At 39.3% G+C, this 20082-nt stretch overlaps 1 protein-coding gene across 1 annotated transcript in view; it reads left to right on the forward strand.

The window, feature by feature from the left end:
* Positions 1-8564: 8564 nt before the first annotated feature.
* EPM2A (EPM2A glucan phosphatase, laforin) overlaps positions 8565-20082 on the forward strand; it is a 35554-nt gene continuing 24036 nt past the window's right edge. The window contains exon 1 of the mRNA XM_005518489.3: positions 8565-8890. Coding sequence (XP_005518546.1) covers positions 8629-8890 — 262 coding nt within the window. The 5' untranslated portion in view covers positions 8565-8628. The remainder of the gene's footprint in view (positions 8891-20082) is intronic.

The following is a 20082-nucleotide window of genomic DNA, read 5'->3' on the forward strand; positions in this document are numbered from 1 at the left end:
TTTGTGCTTTTTAAATACAAAGAAAGAAAACCCTACCTTCTGAGGTTTAGTGTTTAACATGTTAGAGAACCTCATTTGAGTAAGATAGGTTTAACTTCCCCTACAAATGCATGGAGACAAAAAAGCATTAGAAGGTAGGCATAATTGAGCTGTTACAACACAATACAAGGCACCTTGGCTCAGTTACTTTTGGAGGCAAATAATGATGGGCTCAGCTCTTGCAGTGCTAGATCTAAAAAAGTCTTAAGTCTCGAGCTTGTTTGGCATAGGATCTTTCTGGACTCAAACACTGATGTTGCTGTGCTGCAGATGGTTGTTTTAGGTCTGTGATTGCCACCTCTCCTGGAGCACTTGGCTTTGAGCATGCTGTAGCATGGATTGTTCCACTGGTCACACATGGCAACAGGCTTCAGTTGTTTTGGTTTTTTTGGGTTTTTTTTTGGATTGATGCTGGTCACTTGCCAGACTGTTTACTTCCAACCCACAGGAAGATGGCTGATAGAGACAGATAAGTATCTGCAGTGACTAAAGGAGCATGGAGAGCAACATCCAAATACTAAATTGTCTTTTGTGTGCATAATCACTCTTTAGAAGTGGCATTGAAGGAAACCCTGTCAATTAGTTTAGCTTATTATTTTATCTTGATAGAATCTATGGAGTTTGGAAGCAATTTCTGTGCAGCTGAAAGCGAGGTAGTTCAGAAAGCAGAGGTAAACAAGTGCTCTGTTATAGTTGGAACCCACAGTCAGTACTTCACATAATGCACTTGTGTTCTGGTGAGGAGGAGCTGTGCAATAACACCAGTCAAATTCACCAAGCCAGAAGTGATACTCTCAGAATTTCTGATTATGAAAGCAACAGATTGAGTTATCACACCAGAGCCTTTGCAAAAATGCTGAAGGATAGTTTATATGTCATTTAATGCAGTTCAGGATAGTGAACACTAACAATATCATTGATGATAAAGGTGAAAAAAGTTTTTTATTTGTATATTCATACTTGCAAAGTGAAAATGCAGAGCTTAATTGTTGCTTTCAGTTTAAATCACTTAAAATGTGGATGCTTCCAAAAGAAATCTAATAGTGGCACATTGAGTGCTTCACTGTGTTGCCCCTGTCAAGCCATCATGCCAGTCTAACAGCTCTATTACCTTTGCTATTTCCTCCTTAGAAATATTTTAGCCACTGCTATAGCTGTATTTGGTAATAAATTAAAACTACTCATAAATGTGTGCAGTGTATAAAACCTGTTCTTTAAATAAGATTAAGTTCTTGAGAAGTTGTAACGTGATATTCTACTACATGCTACAAAGGGTTGTTAGTTGGCTGAGAGGAACTCAAAAGTGCTTGAAGTTTGCATGGAATTAGTTCCAACAATCCCTATATAAATACATTTTTTAAAACTCCCATTTCATTGTTTTATGGGCAGGAATCTAAGAAGTGAGAGATCAGACCAGGATTTATTCTACAAGTTCCACAGACAAGTAATTTGCTATCAAGCAAAAACTAATTCTGTTAATTTAAGAAAATAATTCCACTGACCTGGAATTTGAGGTTATGAGTGCAATACTTGAGAAATATGCAATTTTGGCCAAATCAATTCCTGTTATTAGTATATCAATCTGTTACCTTTCCTATTTAGATTTATCTCAGAATGGGAAAGGCATTTGGTGATAATATTTTATATAGCACTAAGCCTTAATGATCTTAGCCTGAGAATTTGTGCTTATGGAAGAGTGCAGATTAGTTGATGTATAAAAGTAAACCAAAAAGGAATCTCTAAAAATTAGATCTCAGTGCTATTTTTCAGTAAAATTAAAACCACTTTAGAGGGTGCAGGTGTAAGACATTTCAGACAGCTTGCATAATTATAGTTTCATGCAGTAAGGAATAAAAAGTAAACACTGAGAAAGAGAACGTAATTTGAAAATCCAAGTGTTCTTATAGCTGTTCAAGACAATGTGTGTGTAATTGAAGTGTAACTCTACACAGAGAATATTTGATATTCTGTACTGTGCTTCAGAGGCTGCTGTAATACTGTTTAACATGACTGATCTGGTTGTGGGTTGATCTTCAAAATCCATTATTCTTTCAAACAGGTGAAGAAAAACCAAGTGATCAGCTGCTGACTTAGGGGCCAGGTACAACTGAGCTGTGGTTTCTGTGGCGTTACCTTGAGGGATGGCTGTGCTAATGGGGAGGCATCTGTGTGAGAACTTAAGCTTAAGTGGAAACAGGTTACTATGATACACAGCAACATACACACACCAAATTAAGTAGCAGGAGTCCCCTGTCTATGATCTAGTCTGCAAAGTATGTCATACACATCTCCTGGTTCTTGGCTGCAAGCTGTTGCCATGGCCTGTGGAAGGTTGCTAAGTTGCAGGATGTTTACACTCTCATTCTAGACTGCAATTCCTATTTCCAAGGGTTTCTTTATATCTGGATGAAAGTAGTGTTTCTTAGCAATGATTATTTGTGTGACAGGTAAGTGAATTTAGAGAAGCTTGTCAAGTCAGCCAATATAAAGTTTCTTTAAAATAAAGAGATGTGCTGTGGAAAATTTGGTAAATACATGAAACCAGGAAGATAAGCAGCAGCAATGTGTTGTATTGATGCAGTGATACAGCAACAGATTCATATATGGAAAGAAGATAAGAGAGTAGATGCTCTGTATGCTGTTACATACACTTGAGCATTAAATCTCTGTTTACACTGAGAAAAATCCTTTAGTTTGTGTTTGCTTAATTTTTTAAAAAACAGTAAAGGTTTCCCTTTACTGTTCCAATTCCAAAGCTGGTTGATCATTATACAATAAAATGGCTCTATTTCTAACTTATCTAAAATCTTGTTGAACTTTTCAGCAAGACTTCATTTTTTTTAGGCTGTTTATTAAATTCCTGTCAGTTTTGGAGCTTATTAAATTTGGAGTTAAAATTAAATTAATGGAGTATATTAAATTTCTGTCAGTTTTGGAGCTAGAAACTTCCTGCTTAAGCACATATTGTGAAGGAAGTTTTCTTGTCAAACTTCCTTTCCCATGGTTGCTTTTCCCACCTTTTATTCAACATCTAATGCTGTGTGTGACTTCCTGAAATAATGCTGGTCATGCAGAAAACAATTTCAATTAAAAAGTCTGCATAATGAAAAGTAAGGAATTAATTTTTTCTTAAAATGGCCCCGGAATATAATATACGGGAACTTTCTATCAGTCAGTAATTTTCTGGGGATCCCAAGAACACTGAAACCCTGCACAGGTACAGAGGGTACATTAGACTGGAGCACAGTTATTAGGATCTGTGAGCATCGGCTTTTGAAAGTGGAAGGATTATTTAAGTCTCCCCAGAAAAAAGACAGGTACATTGTTCTACTTAAAAATTAATCTGTTATGTTGCACATAAGTTTTGGGTCAGATTGCATTCTCTTAACTAATGAAATAAAGTTTTGCTATTCTGTACAGTCGAGTATTTGTTTTTACAGTCTTGTTTCTAAGGAGCCAAAACACTTCTTTTTTCCCTTACATAGATATTTTAATTAGAAACTTGATATAACATTGGTGGCAACAGGCCGGTTTCAAAAATAAAGCTTACAATGAGTTAATAGTGTAATGATTATTGCTACATACTGTTTTTCACTCAAGAATCTCCAGGTGATTTGATCTCCAAGTAAGCATTTGGCCTCTCTTGTCCCTTTGTGCCCAGCAGAAGAGCTGTGTTCCTACCAGGGCTACCAGAACTCTGGATTGGCTTGGGTCACAGCGTCCCACTGCAAATGCACCACAGATAACCTGGAGCATCCCTCCAAAAACTGTGTGGCTCACTCTGGGCAGGAAAGGAGCCATGTGCTGGACTAGTCTGCAATATTCGTTGATTTCTGGACATTGATGAGCCTGATGGGACATCTGAAAGGGCCCCATGCTGAAATATGTTGGGACTTTTTCCAGCTCCCAAGGCATATGAGGCTGGGGAGGATTCAGATGGCTTTATTGGACGTTGAAAAAAGAAACCTACCAGATCAGTTATTCCTGTATGTATTTCTATCATGTTTACTGTAATGTTATTGTGTATTTATACTGCCAAGTTACTTGTAAAAACAACAAACTTTTTAAAAAATATGCTACACAAACTCCCATGCAAAAATGAAAACCATCTCCCATAGTGTCCTACCTTCTACTGCAGAGTAAGTTTTCAGTGTAATTCCTAAAATGGTCAGTCCTGACAGAACTTCTGTAGCTTAGCCTGCATAAAGGGTTGTTCCTAACAATAAGCAGCTAGAATGGTTCACGCAGTTATCACTGCTCTGACCCAGCTCAACTTAAAACTAAAAATTATGGATAGCAGTGCTTATCTGTTAACAAGTTCTTTAATTCTTAGTCTTCTTTCAGTCTTCAGTCTATAAAGGTATTCCTTAGCTACTGTATTGTCAAATTAGAAGTATTGGTGAGAACATTAGTTCATAGTTCTATCAGAATTGATACAAGAGGGACAGTTAGAATTCAATTAGAAGGTCTGGGTCCACAGATTGATTAGATTAATCAACACAATTAACTTTCACTTAAACCAGTGGTCTTAAATTATTTGCACTAGAATAGGGTTTCTTTCATATTTAGCTCAATCTCTTTGAAGAAATACAGGCTTTCTAAATTTTTCAGCAATGAACATTTTACCCAAATCACTAATACATCTAAATCAGCTTATCACATAATATAAATGTTCGCCTTTTTTACAAGCAAGACTGCGTACCATGTGCTGCCTTTCTCTTTTCTATAATTAGCAGAAACATTTGGAAATTGCAATAACACTTTCTCTGTATCTTTACAAGAAAGAAAATGACCTAAAAAGGGAAGAAAGGCGAGTCTAGGAAGAAGCACTGCTAATCTAAACATCACCCACAACTTGCAATCAGGAACACCCCCTCCCTTCTCCAACCAGATCTTTCTGTATTTGTGTTTTGTTTTTGGTATTCAAACTCTCTCTCTTCACTACAGATTTCCCTACTTGGAAATATTATCATCTGAGATCACTGTACAGCAATAACAAATAAAGCTGTTCCAAGCTGCAGACTGGGCTATGGGGTAAAAGTTTGTAATCAGTAAAGAACACGTACACTGCAGACACGGGCTACTCCAATGTGGAACTATTAAATTTATCTGTCATTTTAGTAGTGTTCACATTGATCAGATAACTGTGTGCTGTCTCTATACCGAATAGGCACTTTTCAGGTAAGAAACTTGTGAAGAAAAATACGACTTTCCACTTGGAAAGCTAAATTTTGAACTGCTGTACACTGTCAGACTTCTAAACTACTATCTTTACTAAAATTTCAGCCAGCAATATTTTGCCCACGTTTTCTGATTGTAACAAATGATTTAAAACTCTTGGCTTCACAAAAATACCACAATTTTATCCCTGAAAAGACACTATAAGAAATTAGACTTCTGCAGAAGGTTAGAACTGTGATTCTGTAAAAGTTAATGCACAGCAAGTAAAAATGCCTTTAAATACATTACAAATGTTTGCAAATAAAGTCACAGCTCCAATTTCTGGACATTCAGATTTCCCTAGAATCCTTTCAGATGTAGCCATTAGGCAGAAACCTGAAGGCATAATTAATGGTTGGTTGATGTTAAGTTGATACACAGCCTCGGTGAGTCCTCCTGTGAGATCCCCACCACCTGCACAAATTTTGGATAATAAACCAGCTGATTAGTTGGAAATTAAATAAGGCTACAATGTGTTGGTACAATTTAGGTGAAATCCACAAAGCAGTTGATTCTTGCAGAAACTGTGATCTCTCGAGTCCCTTCTTGCACGCTAATGCTGTGTAAAAATAAGCTGTCTTTTTTTTTTCATACAATTCTTCCCTTTTTGCCAGTTAGAAACAGCTTTAGCAAATGCCTGGGATGGTAGCAGCAACAATAAACTGAAGGCTTTAAAATAAACTTGGCACTAAGTCTCACTGTGTTGCTAGTTCACTATTCGATTTGAGGTCAATCCAGGCTTCCACTCAGCAAGTGCCTGCTGTAAGTTAAGGATACTGAGAGATCCTAAACAGCTGTGAGGGGCACAAATGCACAGTGTTTATTATTACAATACAGACAAACTGCTAAGATGGTAGTTTGTTTCCACAGGAATCAACAATTGAAACTATTTTTTGTGATAGTTAAAAGCAGCTTGATTATTAGGGTTTTGCCCCTTTGTGCCAAAGCTTTGTGATGGGAATTGTAAGGCTTGCCAAGTTGGAATGAGGACTTACTATAGTGGGGAAAAAAACCCCAGAAAGGAAAGTCATGTTTGATTTGTGGGTTTGATTTGTAAAAGATGACTGGATTAGAGAGAAAGCTTTTAGGTTTCAGAATACTGTTGAGGACTGTAGGTGAAGAGCACTGGCCAGGCAATACTAGAATAACAGGTCATTTTGGCAAAGGAAACTATTGTTAATTCCTTAAGAGGATTAGGGTGACAGTTAAAACTAAATTTAGAGTTATCGCAATGGCTCAGCTGTGGGAGTACCTCATGAACTCCTTCAGTCCCAAATACTAACAGTAAATGGAACTACTCCCCACTTCCCCTTCCTTTAGTCCAGCTAAAATTCCAGTTTAGAAGATGATGAATCATAGACCATGCAAATCTAACAGGGGGAGGAAAACCCATACATTTGCCTTTGCTTCTTGACCTTAAAAACAAACCTTACAGCTCCTCAGCCTCAGATCTAATGGTAATAAATTTTATCCTGTCTACAGCCCCCACTCAGCCTGCAATTTCACTAATATAAGCTACTCTTTTGTTCCCACTATCCCCAGCCATGGGACATCCCAAGCCAATTTATATTTCTAACTTTTATCTCAGTCTTTCAGGATCCATCAGTAGATCCAGTTTTTCAGTCCTTCCTGTTGATCTCTCAATGTAACTTTAATCTGCACTAGGGCTTTTGAGGAAAACACAGGAAATCAAGCTGGCCACTTTCTGTCATCTTTAACCTTAATCTAACACACAATACTGAGTGGCACAAAATGGACTAAGGCAGATCCTGGAAAAGAAATGGACTGAATTATTTTTAAAGATATTGCTTGACACGTCAGCGTCTACAGAACAATCTTTTATTGTTCCACAAGGCTTACAGGTCTATGATGAGGACTCAATATTTATAGGCATAAAACAGTTCAGATTTTTCCAAAGATGGATGTTGCTGGTCTCTCTTTACACTGGGGCTTAGACAACAGCCAGGAACTGAACTGTCAATCAGATGTACTATTGGATCCTGCAGTTTCTTAGCTGAGACTGTGACTGGAATGAACAGAAGCATATGGTTTTATGTAGACACTATATGCTGAGGTGATTCTAGGATTTCCTGTCATGCTCCAGCTTTAGGATAAAACCACAAAGTTGTTACATTCTGTCTTGTCCATGCTGCTAAAATGAAGGTGTCTGGAAAAGAGAGACATCTGAAAGACAATTAAGAGATAGGGTATGGGTAGCTAAACTGTAAGGTTGAGCAAAAACAGATTAAAATGTACTGCACTGTTCCGAAAAGGCAGCAGTGCTACAGTGAAGCCAGCAGAAATGGAGGACAGCAAGAATTCCATTCGCTTTGGTTACGTCTGGAAAAGTGGAATATCACTTACACAAGTTCAGTGAGTATCAGTGAAAACTGGCTAAAGCACACTTAAAAATAAATTTGGCAGCACACACACTTCAGTGTCGCCACCCCTGAATAAAGGAAACAAACAGCCATCTTTTGAGGCAGGATTTCTTTTGACTCATTGAAAGGCCTTCATCCTGTTCCCAGAACTTGACCTAAATAAAGTAACCACTCCTCTATGTCTGTCCTTAAAAGTTTCTGAAATGGGTGTATTCAAAGCAGGGACCGCCCTATAAATGGCTGGATTACATCCTCTTCCTCAGTCTTTTTAAGCCCTGAATATTGCTACACGTAGGAGCTGCCAAATTTTCCTCTTCTGGCTGTAAACAGAAAGCGTGCAATGAACGCCAGATTTCTTTTAAAAGCTTTCTAACCTCCCTCAGCATTTCACATTTCTCACCACGGCTGGCTGGCTGTCAGCGGGGAAGACACAAACATCATGAACGCTAAAGCGTTATTTGCAGCCAGTCCTGGTTTGTAGTTGCACGTATAGCAATTTTTAATGATGCGTTTGCTGCGCTAAATTAAGCCTGGGCTCTTGGGAGTAATTGCAGTGGCTTCCTTTAATGCAGCAATAATCATTGTTAAAGTCAGCATACGTGACGCGTAGCCTTTGGCAACCAAGAGAGCCAGCGTTTAGCTGCGGAGAGGATTTTCCATCCCCATTTTAGGAGGCGATCGGGGGTCGGAGTGTTGTCGGAGGGGAAGTTCCCTCGGCTACGTGCGTGCGGCAGCCAAGCCCCGAAACCAGCGAAACCAGCGCACCGGGAACGGCCCCGACCGAAGGAGCCACCGCTCGGGCTCCGCCGAGCCCAGGGGCAGCAGCGCTGTCCGGGCCGGTGTCCGGGGCAGGGGCAGGGACCCCGGCGGTGTCCGGCCCCCGGCGGAAGGGCGGGCCCGGGCGGCGTCCCAGCGGCGGCCTTGCTACCGGCCTTGCTGCAGCAGCGGCAGAACTCGTGTTAAACCACGTTCTTTGTGCGGCAGTGAAATGCTGTTCCGCTTCGGCGTGGTGCTGCCCGCCCGGGTGACGGAGGGCGGCGCGGAGCTGCTGGTGGCCGGCTCGCGGCCGGAGCTGGGCGAGTGGGACCCGCGGCGCGCCGTGCCCATGAGGCGGGCGCGGCCGAGCGCCCCGCTGCCCGCCCAGGAGCCCGCGCTGTGGCTGGCGGAGGTAGCGCTGCCGGACGAGGACGCCGCCAGCCCCTTCTGGTACAAGTTCCTGCGGCGGGAGGGCGGCCACTTCCTCTGGGAAGGTAACGGAGGGGAGCCCTCGCCGTCCCGCGCGGCCCCGGCGCTGCCCGGCCGCAAGGACGCGGCGGCCCGGCCGGGAGGGGCGGTGCGAGCGCCTCGCCCTGAGGGCAGGCTCTGGCTGCCGTCCGGCCCGGCTGGTGCCTGCCGCGGCCGGGAGGGTTCCCCGCTCGGCCGGGAGGGTGCCCCGCTCGGCCGGGGGCCGGGCCCGAGCTCGCAGTTGCCGACAGCCGGCCCGGCGGTGGCCTGAGCACTGCTTGCAGGTAGAGCCGCCCAGGCTGCCGTGGCAGCGAGACCTGGGTTCTCGCAAACAAAAATATTTTTTTAACTGAGTGATGGAGGCGGCTGAATGCCGAAGGAGACGGCCTTTCTAGGTTGGTAAAGGTTATTTGGAACGGCTTCGTTTTTTCCCCCTTTTAGGCATCCATTGTCATGTTTCGTTTTGATTTCTTTCTTTCCCCGTAAGTAAAGAATTCAGGATGTCCTAGTAAGCACTGTGGTGTGGGTTGTTATTTTATTTCGCTAAGGTGAAATGTCATGAAGGCATTTTCAGGCTAGTAAATTTTGCTATTGTGATTTCTTAAAGAAAAACAGGGAGAAGTTCAGTTACAGCTTTTCCAGACTTCTTGCTGGTTCAGCAGTACTTCCGCCTTGTTTTCCTCCTGCTATGTGTTTTCAAATGTTGAATAACTCTAGTCAGTTTCCATGTGCTGATTTAGTATATTTAAGTATTTCAAGTACAAGAGAACACTCAGACAATTGTCTGCTAAGTCAAATAAACCTCTAAATATACCTCCTGTTACTAAGGAATGGATCTGACCACGTGAAAGGAAGACAGATCACTTGGTAATTTGTGATGGTATTTTTTTAACTCACAGCATAATAATCCATGTACCAAAATAACACATTGTAGAGCAGTTGCTTTTCACCCATTTTAAGAACACATACCACACTTCTGAAGTGCCTTTCTGTCATGTAGACTAAAACATGCATGTTGTCACAACTGTTGCGTTTGTTTGTTCTTCTTTATGCTAATAAAAGACTTCGTGTTAATGCTACATTCACAGAAGTTCACATCATGAAGGACTATGTACATCATACAATAGTAATTGTTTTATTTAGCAGGTAAAACAAATAGCATATTCTTCCTGTTTTAACCATGTTTTTCTTTTCCAGAATTGCAGGAAAAGTGAATTTATGGAATAAAAATCTTTACATCTGTCCAAGGAAGCAGAATTGGGTCTCTTTTGAAGGTGCCAAGTTGTACATAATATGACAATGATACCAGTATATAAAGCAGTCCTCACCACGCAGAATGTATAAATAATAGTAGAAATAATTAGAGTTCTATAGAAATAATAGAGAATAACGACAGAGAATCAGCAATTTTTAGGTCGATGGTTACTGTCTGGTTTGGAAATAGTGGTAGCTCAAATTATTGCCTGTTCCAGGGAGCACATTTAGGAAATGTAGTCAGAGTAATACTGTGTTTTGGCAGATTTGTGGTTTTAGGATTAACCTGGGTGTCATTTTGTTCTTGTCATTGTGAATGCTCAGGAGTTTGAGCTCAGTGCTTAGCTGGAATGACAGAAAGCAAGTGGGCATATCATCCAAATGCAGAAGAATTTTTTAATTAGTCATTCATATCAATAATTTTTCTTCAATTGATACTTACAAGAAAGCACAAATTTGCTTAAAACTTGAAATTCATTATCTTCATGTATTACATGAAGGCAGCCTAAGGATGTTTTCCTATCCAATAACAGGAATCTTGCAGTTCTTCATAATCTAATTTGGTTTAATGTTTTTTGATTTTTGTGGTTTTTTTAATTCTTGATCAATGCAATTTTGGCTGTCATCTGCTTATTCTTATAAAAATCACAACTTGAAAAGACGATTTCCTTCTTAAATAAAATAACAAATTTTTTTGTGCTAAACAAATGCTATGCATTGTCTCTTTAGTATCCTGCATGTTTAGAATTACAATGTGCTTTGGGAAACACTCAGCACTTGCAGAACATCTGCAGTTTTGAAGACATGTTTATGAGGGATAGAGGAAAGTGCAGAATGATACTTGTTTATGTGTTGAGGCATTCATCTGTAACCAGAGAAACTAGTCCACTTATGGATGTCAGATGTTTACATATATTGGATGTTGAAATCATGTGCTGTATTTAAGAAAATTACTTCAGTTTTTTTATTACGACATGTATATGTATGAGAATTCCACTGCCAGTGCATATTGTTTTTATGATAGTACAATACCGTATCAAATATTTTGAGTACAAATTGCAGCCATTCCAGTGCAGTGGGGAGACTGAAAGATAAAAGTGGGGGTAGTTATTTATGTGGGCTAGAAGAGTCAAAGTCACAGGCCAATGTTGTGTGGCTTTTGGTAGGAAGCTTTCAGGCAAGGCTTGGCCTGTACAAGATTCCCCGGGTTGTTACTTGTGCCTGGATGGAACAAGTTCCCCTCCCTAGGAGGAGGAGGTGGGAGCTGAGACTCCCCTGTGCTCCTGAGGGATCAGATTCTTGTCTCTACTGTCCCAGGGAGATGTTGCTGGTCTGCACCCAAGACCTGTCACTTAAAGCCATTTCTGGCTCAGCATAACCAACTGAGAATCTGGGAATAGGTTTAGAAAAAAACTAAATTCATATATGTACGTTTTTTCCCCCCAGCTGAACCTGTGTGTCTGTGTACTTTGTTTTTGATGTTGATTCTTCAAAACTGGACTTAGCATCTCTCAGCTTGGAAAGTAAAAGTATTTTGTGCCTACTGTCAAAACGAAATAAATACAAAATGAAACTTATGTTTGAATTTGTTTTTGTGAGTTTATGATGGAACACTCATCTGTGCCTTTTCCCCCTTACTTTCATCTAAATAAACTGCAGGTACTAATCAAGAAACATGTTGTATAAAAGGACAGGGAATTTACTAGAAGTTTTCTCCAAACTTTATTTTGAGATGATAGAATACAATCTGCTGACACTATATTTTTGGGAAGGGGAAAAATAAATTAAATAAAAACCTACTTAAGCTTGTAGTACATACATAAGCTTGTATTGTAAAATGTTGATCTTTTGTTCCCCAGATAAATTGTGGATGCCCCTTCCTTGAAGTATTGAAGGCCAGGTTGGATAGGGCTCTGAGCAGCTTGGTCTACTGAAAGTGTCCCTGCCTGGGGAAGAGGTGGGAGGCTTAGAACTGGATGATCTTTAAGGCTTCCAACCCAAACCAGTTTGTTATTCTTTGATTTTCATGTAGCTCTTAATTTGGTGTAGATGGAGCTTGCTTGAAGCTTGACAGATGCAGTATCACCAGTGAAAGCTCAAAAGCAGGATCAGATGATGTTCTAGTAATTTGTTCAGGTGAGCAGATGTTTAATCCTTCCAAAAAACTCCCATCTCTAGTTCTGGTTTTGGGGAGGGAGGAGAGAAAAGGAGGTGTATTGTTTGCAAGACAATACAATACAGTGCAATTTAGAAATTATTATGTTATTCATCCTGTGGTATGTTGGCCTTCCAACGTTTCCAGTTCACACTCCTGTGAGCCTGTTTGTGTAAACCAAAAGATTGGTACATTTATGGAGTAATAAAGGTATTCACATCATTGTAATACAACCAGAAATAAATTCTGATCATAAGTTTCAAGGGTTGAGCACCCAATTGGTTGAGAACATCGGTGATAATTAAGCACATTAAAATTTCATTTTTAAAGTGTTAAAACTTAAAGCGATCTTTTGGCCTCAGCTCTTTGAACAAAACTGGTATAATTTCTTAATTTAAAAGAGTAGATTCTTGCAAGGCTGAATGGGAAGGTAAGGTATAGTTGCCATTTGCAATGGAGAGATTATAACAGAACAGAAATTACTTGGGGCTAGGCCTTAGCAAGATATGCAAAGTAAAAATTCTTTTGAGGCTATTCTGAGAAGTACAGTTGGATACAATATTCATTTCTGTAACAGATCCATTTTTTTTCCTTTTCTTTTCTCCAAAGCTAATCTGCAGATCCCTAAAATAGGTAGCAGTTCTGTTATTAAAACAAACAAACAAACAAACAAACCACAGCCAAACAAAAACCCCAGCAAACTGTGAAGAGTTTCATTTCTTCATGGCTCTCTTAATGCAGATATTTCATGTAGTGCTGTCCCCACTGGGTGGTGCCATATTCCCTGTGTATAGCTAGTGGCTGCCTAATGCCTTGCATGTTTCATTAGTATTTAGTATAATCTGTTCTGCTTTTGAAAATAATTCAGAGTTTTACTTACTTTCCCACTCCCAGTCTTGTTCTGAGGTAGGTGGTGACTAGAAATTAACATAAAGCACAAGTTATGTGATAGTTGAGTAATTATACATCACAGGCATCTTTTTCCTGCAAAGCTGCTGCTTTCTGGACAGGGCTAGATACCTTAACACCTTTCAGATGTGACAAAACTTAACGAGTAGGAGTGGATAACTTTGAATTCTTCAACCCAATACTTACTTAAGGAATGGAAATAAACTTTTGAAGTGTGATAGCTCCTGGTGTTTTGTTCTTCAACCCCCTCAAGACATATACATAGCTTGCATTTTGGCAATTAAATGGCAGCAAGATTCTCATTAGTTCCTGTCTGCTTATCATCATTAACCAGCTTATACTGAGCAGACGTCCAGATATCAGTAAAACAATGCAGAGTGGCCTATGTGAAACTGCAAAATTACAAGAATAAAAATAATACACTTGCATTTCTCTGGGTTTGGCAGGCATGCATATTTTCCTACCCACAGAGATAATCAGAGGCCAGTTCTGATTTCTGTGAGAGTCTAATTAAAGCCTTTGTGGTTATAGTGGCAAATTTACAATAAATGCATTGTTTATGCAAATCCTGTATTTACCATTTTTCCCGTCCCTTGCTTCCAAGTGGTCATAGCATGCAATAGGGCTCAACAACTTATTTTCCATGGCAAGAAACACTGAGAAGTGGTAAGTAACTGGGATGATACTTTGATTAAGGTATTGCCATGGTTGCAATTTTGATGTAGCTCATTTCCAGCCTATTCTTCTGGTATGATAGAAAGTAGCAATCAGTAGTAGACAGTACCGTAGAGTGTCAAAGCAAATGGGAAGGTGGTATTAGATTATACATTTTATTGCTATCAGCCATTATTATCTCATCTGTATTTCCTTTAGCCTTATTTCTACTCTCTGTCAGAAAAGAAACTGTCTTTTACATGAGGAAAATTTCCTTCTAGTTCCTTTTCTCTGGCTTCATCTCCATCATTAAACCAGGAATTTGGTTAAAATCTCTTAGCACTGTAGAAGTTCCCACTGAAAAACACCTGGGCCTGAGCAAACCTAGAGAGAGAAAAATAAAACATGTTTTTGAAAGTTGCCTTTGAAAATTCTGATTTTCTTATATCTGATTTAAAAGAAAAAGAAAAAAAAATCCATGGTGATTAGCAGCATTAAGTGTTGAGAACAGCTTTCTTGTAAACTTTTGTTTTAATTCTGGCATAATCCCAAAATATAATTCCATCAAAAATTTTCTTAGGATATATAAACAGACTAAGAAGTCTCAAATTCAGCCTGGATTTTAATAGAATTAAAACTTGTTTCCATGGTTCTATGTAGCAGCTCTACCAAAAGGCAAGTTGAAACAGTCTGCTTTAAGTCTGGTGGAATATAAACATGTGGTGTATGATGCAAATGGTTTTCTTCTTTTTGGATGCCTCTTCTTGGCTTGCAAATGCAAGAAAACATTTCTGAAAATCAAACCAGTTAAGAAGGAGCTACTGAGCTAGGTGTGGCAAATTAACAATTTTGTCTTACATTAGTACTAGGCATTTAAGTAATACAATAAATTCATCTACAGCTTACAGAATATAAGAGGAAGGAGGTTTACGGACAGCAGAAAAAAAATAGCATTAAAAATCAAAATATGCTTTTCTTAGGCATACGAGTAAGGCTTCGTACTTGGCATATAGAATTGGAGCTATTTGTCAGAGCTGTGGAAACGAAGAGCTGCTACTGAGGGCTTTTGCTGAGACTTGAAGAAGGTGGGACTCCAAAGCCTGTGGCAGACTCAAACTCTTAAAATCTCTCTCAGTTCCAGTGAGGGGAATTCAGCCTCCCCTACCTCTGTTTTTTTCACGATCAATAGCAATTCAGTCTTGGCAAGATTGAGACAGATCCTATTTCAAAACATCAGAGATTGAATTTTGTTCACAGGCAGCAGGGAGACTTTTGTGACAGAATCTGGTGTGAAGGGTAAGTAAATTTGAATATTGTGAGTGTACTGAAGGAAGTTCAGTTAGTGATGTGTGATGACAAGACTGTGCAGTAGCACATTCAGATAACTGAGAATTGTATCCAAAACAGGACTTGAGACTTGACTTCATTGTAATTTTGGTATAAAAGGTAAGGAAGCTAGCAAAACCTTACTCTTGCTTTATTTTGGAGATTCTTTTTGGTATGTTTTCTTTACTTGCTGTCCACTACTATTTTTTTTTAAAACAGTCTTTTATTCCTTGACTGTTTATCTTGCCCCAGAGTGCTTATAATATTAAATTCTTCCAGGGGAGTTTCTAAGCATGAACTTAAGATACTCATTTACCTTGTTGAAGGACCTTATTTGATACAGCAAATGGAATTACTTAAAATATTTAGACATAGTTAAAATTTTGAATTAACTGTTAAAATGTGCTAGTCCTTGCAAAATTTATGACAAAGGTTCTAGGAGTTAGTCTGTGCTCTGACTGATTTTGTGAGTAGGTGATCTGAAAATTGGCTCCTTGTGTTTTGCATTAGTTAATGTGTTTCTAGTTAATATGTTTAAAGTAGCCCTGTGGTTTTTAAGAGGTAGCAGTGAACTGAGAAACACTCTCACCTTACTGGGGTTTGGAGGTTTGGAAGTTGCATATCTTTGTTTTGGGATCATGCTAAGGTAGGGATGAGATACCCAGCACCTTTATGGTGCTGCTGTGCCCTGCAGTTCCTGCATACCTTCCCTTACACAACACAAAACAGAAAAAATTAAAACTTTGAGCAAGTTGTGCAACAAGCTGGTAACTGGGAGAGCAGTGGCTGAGCAGAGCCTTTGTTGCAAAGAGCTCTGCAGAGACAGTGGGAGAGGCAATATTTTTTTTCATTTATTCATGTGGTTTTTGTTCACCACTCTTAATGGTGATAAAAAATTTCGTTGACCCATATTTTGTTTATTATCTTTTAAGACCAAGCTGGTAATTTCTCCACTCTGACTCTTTTATGAAATCTGAGGGCAGTTCTCTTCTATGTCAAGATGAGTCTGTGCTGTTGGCAGACTGTTGGATTTTACTTCTTTCATCCTTGCAGTAGAGCTGTAATAAAATAGTAACTGCAAGTTTTTCTTTGTGTTTTGTTGTTGTGCCTGATTAGATTGAATTTCCAAACATCCTCTTCTGGTTTCTGCTTACCTTCTTCCAGTCCTAGATCTTTGCACATGTTATATTACTTCCTATAGCTTCATCTGGCTTTCAGAGAATCACAGAATTAATCAGGTTGCAAGGGACCACAGTGGGTCATCTGGTCCAACTTTCCTGCTCTAGGAGGATCAAAACCAAAGTTTTCCTTTGCTTCATTCTGGTCTTCTCCTTTTACCAGTGCCATTTATCAGTTATATGGAGGTCTTTGGTGTTATTCTTTTGTTTAGTTATTTGTACAGCCACTTCTTATGCTCCTTTGATCATCTTTCATATTATTAAACATTAAACAGCATTAAACAAGGAGCCATAAACTGCAGTCATGCAGATTTTGGAAGAACCCCCTGTGAGAGTTGAGCTGTAGGTGACTACTTGGTTGCTTTGCTCTCCAGCAGTTCCCTGTGTCAGTGGATTTTATGCAAAACCATCTGCAGTACAGAGCAATAAGTGCAAAAGCAATGAAAAACTTTATAATTTAAAGCCTAGAAACTTATTTTAATCTTTCTCTTTCAGATAAGCATTTTTGCTGTGAAGAATCACAAAGATGGGTTTTAAATAAAAATAAATACGGACCTTATTAAAGGAAGAAAAATGCTATCCTAGAAGTTAAACTAGGACTTGTATATTCTAATAAACTCGTTCAAAATGCTTTTCTTCTTTAATTAGGAAAGTCAACATGATCAATTAACGGGAAGATCAGTACTATTCAAATATTTAACTTAACCCTTTTTATGATAGAATTTTACATGTTTTCAGGTGATTTGCTTCCCAACAATAAATAATTCAACCTGTTTTGCCACTTGGAATATGAATAAAAACAAGATGAAGAAAAATACTGATAGAGAAATGGGTTTAGCTGTAAAACCATCTATTTGCTGTTGTGTGAGCCCTTTCTCAAAGGGCATTTGTGTTTGTTTTCCTTTTTTTCAAAGATGAGCATGTGATTGAAACATTTGATGTTCTTGGCTTTACTATTGTCTCTAGGAACAGAAATGTGAAATCCTATAAAAATTGAATTGTTGTCTTATGGCATCCAAAATATGGTGGATTTCCTGTGACAAATTGTGTTAGCAGAAGCTTGATGTGGATGATACATAAATTTTTCCTCATTTTGAAACTTATTTGTTAAATGCATATCGTGAAGCAAACTGTGGTGAGAAGCACTTGTGTAGTCGTGTGGATATTACCTAGGTAGTGAAACCTGATCTTCTTTGGTAACTGCAGATTTTCATAATTCCCTTAAGAAGTACAGTGAATTCAACTTTCTGAACACAGTCCACTTTGATCATACTGTTCCCTAAATTAGTATTTATTGAAAATGGTAGCACTCTTTCCTTCCTGTATGAAGCTATATCACATGTGAGTATATATGTATATGTTGAAAATATGTTGATGTACATTGTTTCACAGATGTCTAATTTCAGTAGGAAAGTTGTTTAACGCATAGATCAGTATATAACATAAGGAGTAGTAAAGAGCTAGGCAATTTTCTTGAAATAAGATACAAATGCAAGCTGCTGTTTACCTGATTATTAAAGGCAAACCAGAACCATACCTTTTGAGATTCAGGTTTGACTGTAGGCCACAGTGGGAAGGCTGAGTCTGAGCAGTGCAGAAAAATCAACAGCAATAAATATTGATTACAGAAGAAAGTGTTTCAGAACGAGATTGGACCAAACCTATTCAAGGGAACAAATAAAATAAACATCTCATGGCAACTTTCTCTCGGTCCCATTTCCATATGTGGTTGTGGGCTATTTAAGGGAATTAATGATGGTGAAGGTGATAAGGCTAAAAGGCAAGGAGGTTGCATCACTTAAGAAGGCAGAGAGAAGGGGGAAGGTCATAGAGAAGGAAGGCAGGCAAAAAAGAGACAAGAATTAAAGCTGGAGAAGGAGAAGGCTGATGAACTGTAAAACTGGCAGGTGGCAGAAGTGCACACACCTCAGGCAGCAGCAACTGGAAATAGGGCAGCACATGATGGGTACCTGCGTACACGGAGACACGGCAGGGAGTAGCAAAAAAGCCAGAGATCGTGAGAACATGGTTCAAAACTGCCAGGGTGCAGTGAGGGCTGGAAACTCCCTGGGGACCACAGGGACACCCCATGGGACTGGCAGTCAGGAGTAGGCAGCCAGGGGCACGAAGGCAGCCCCAGCCCTGAGCATCAGGCATCTCCCTGGGGACAAGATGAGGCTGGGACAGGACATGGGCCCGTGGGCAAGTGGGGTCAGGATCAGACACAGCCTCGTGATGGCAGGACATGGCAGGACATGGCCATGTGCATCACTGCAAACAGTTGTTGGAGAGGAGAGTGGGGAAGGCAAGATGTGGTGTTTGTGGCTCTATTTTGCTGAATGCATGAAGCCATTAATGAAATGTCATAAACATCCTTAGGTTTGGTTACACTGTTGTATTTGTTGATGTATGCTGTTGTCTTCTTGTGTTGTTTAAAAGTGGTAAGAATATGTAAACAATTAGAAATGTGAGATAAAAATATAGTGGTAAGATTTGTAGCTTCTGAAATTGCACTGATCTTGCTTCCTTTATTTATAATAAAAATAATCAAATACTATATGATGCATAATTTCTCAGCAGTGCGAAAGAGAAAATAGTTTTCTGCCTCATATTTCATTTTTCATTTTGGTAAATAATAATATTTCACAATTATGAGAAAAACGGCTTGCATGTTGTCTGGAAATAAGGAGATGGTTTGAGCTTTCCTCTTAAATGTCATTCTTACTCTCTAATCATTGCATTAATACATCTCCCAAAAAGCTCTTGCTCTAGTAAATTTCCCTAATTGTGGTGCTTGGAAACTGGTCATGCATTTACATGCAATGTGAAATTGCAGATATTCCCTTGGGCATATTTTTTCTCAGAAATATTTTAACATCATTAATAATGTGTAAGTGCAACAGGCTTAAGCAAGCCATAGACTAGGTCACTTCTGATCTGCACCATAATTATTCCTACATGGCAATGTAAAAATGGTGGTGGGAAGTGGGGAATGGAGAATGTACATGTACTGTATTTTTGGAGGCTGGATAACCTTTTGACTGATGGCATGACCCATTTCATTTCCAGTTGCTTACTCTGACATGGTATTAAAAACTGGTTTTCTGACTAAAGCTCATGTTATTGCTGTAACAGAAGAAGAAGGGTGTCGCTCTAATTCGGAACGGCGAGAAGAGAACGACACAGACTCTCAAGGGAGTCAGAAAAGGAGAAATCCCTAGTATAAACTTTAGACTTGTTTTATAGACTAGTTCTTGGAAAGTACAGAAAGGAAACTCTTATTGGTTAGTTAACTGCTACATCACCATCATTGGTCAGTGGTGTACACCACCTCCTGACTTTCTTCTGCAAGGAAAACAAGAGGACAGACAAACAGCACCTGGCAGTTGTTTTCTGTCTCTGAGGATTGTTTTGAAATTCTCCTATGAATTTCTCAGGCTAGCTCTCAGGCAGGATCGAGCTCTGTGTAGCCTGTAAAAGCTACAGGCACTCTGGTTCAGATTTAGCATCCATAGAAGGGATAATGAATATTAGTGGAAAATTGTAAGAAAAAGAATCTTACTTTAAACTAGGCTGTTTAAGGTAGTTGTAGTCATTCACCATTACAATTGTGACCGTCTCTCTGTGGGTCACTTTGGGCTACTTCTATTGTGTATGAACCCAAAGTGAGATGTGCATTTGAAGACAGCAAAGTGAGTGTTTATTAGTCAGCAAACATAAAATACAGGGTTTAATGAGCTCC

This window comes from Pseudopodoces humilis, chromosome 3 (genome assembly GCF_049639895.1).
Source record: "Pseudopodoces humilis isolate 2021_Gansu_Grassland_sample_001 chromosome 3, ASM4963989v1, whole genome shotgun sequence".
NCBI lineage: Eukaryota > Metazoa > Chordata > Aves > Passeriformes > Paridae > Pseudopodoces > Pseudopodoces humilis.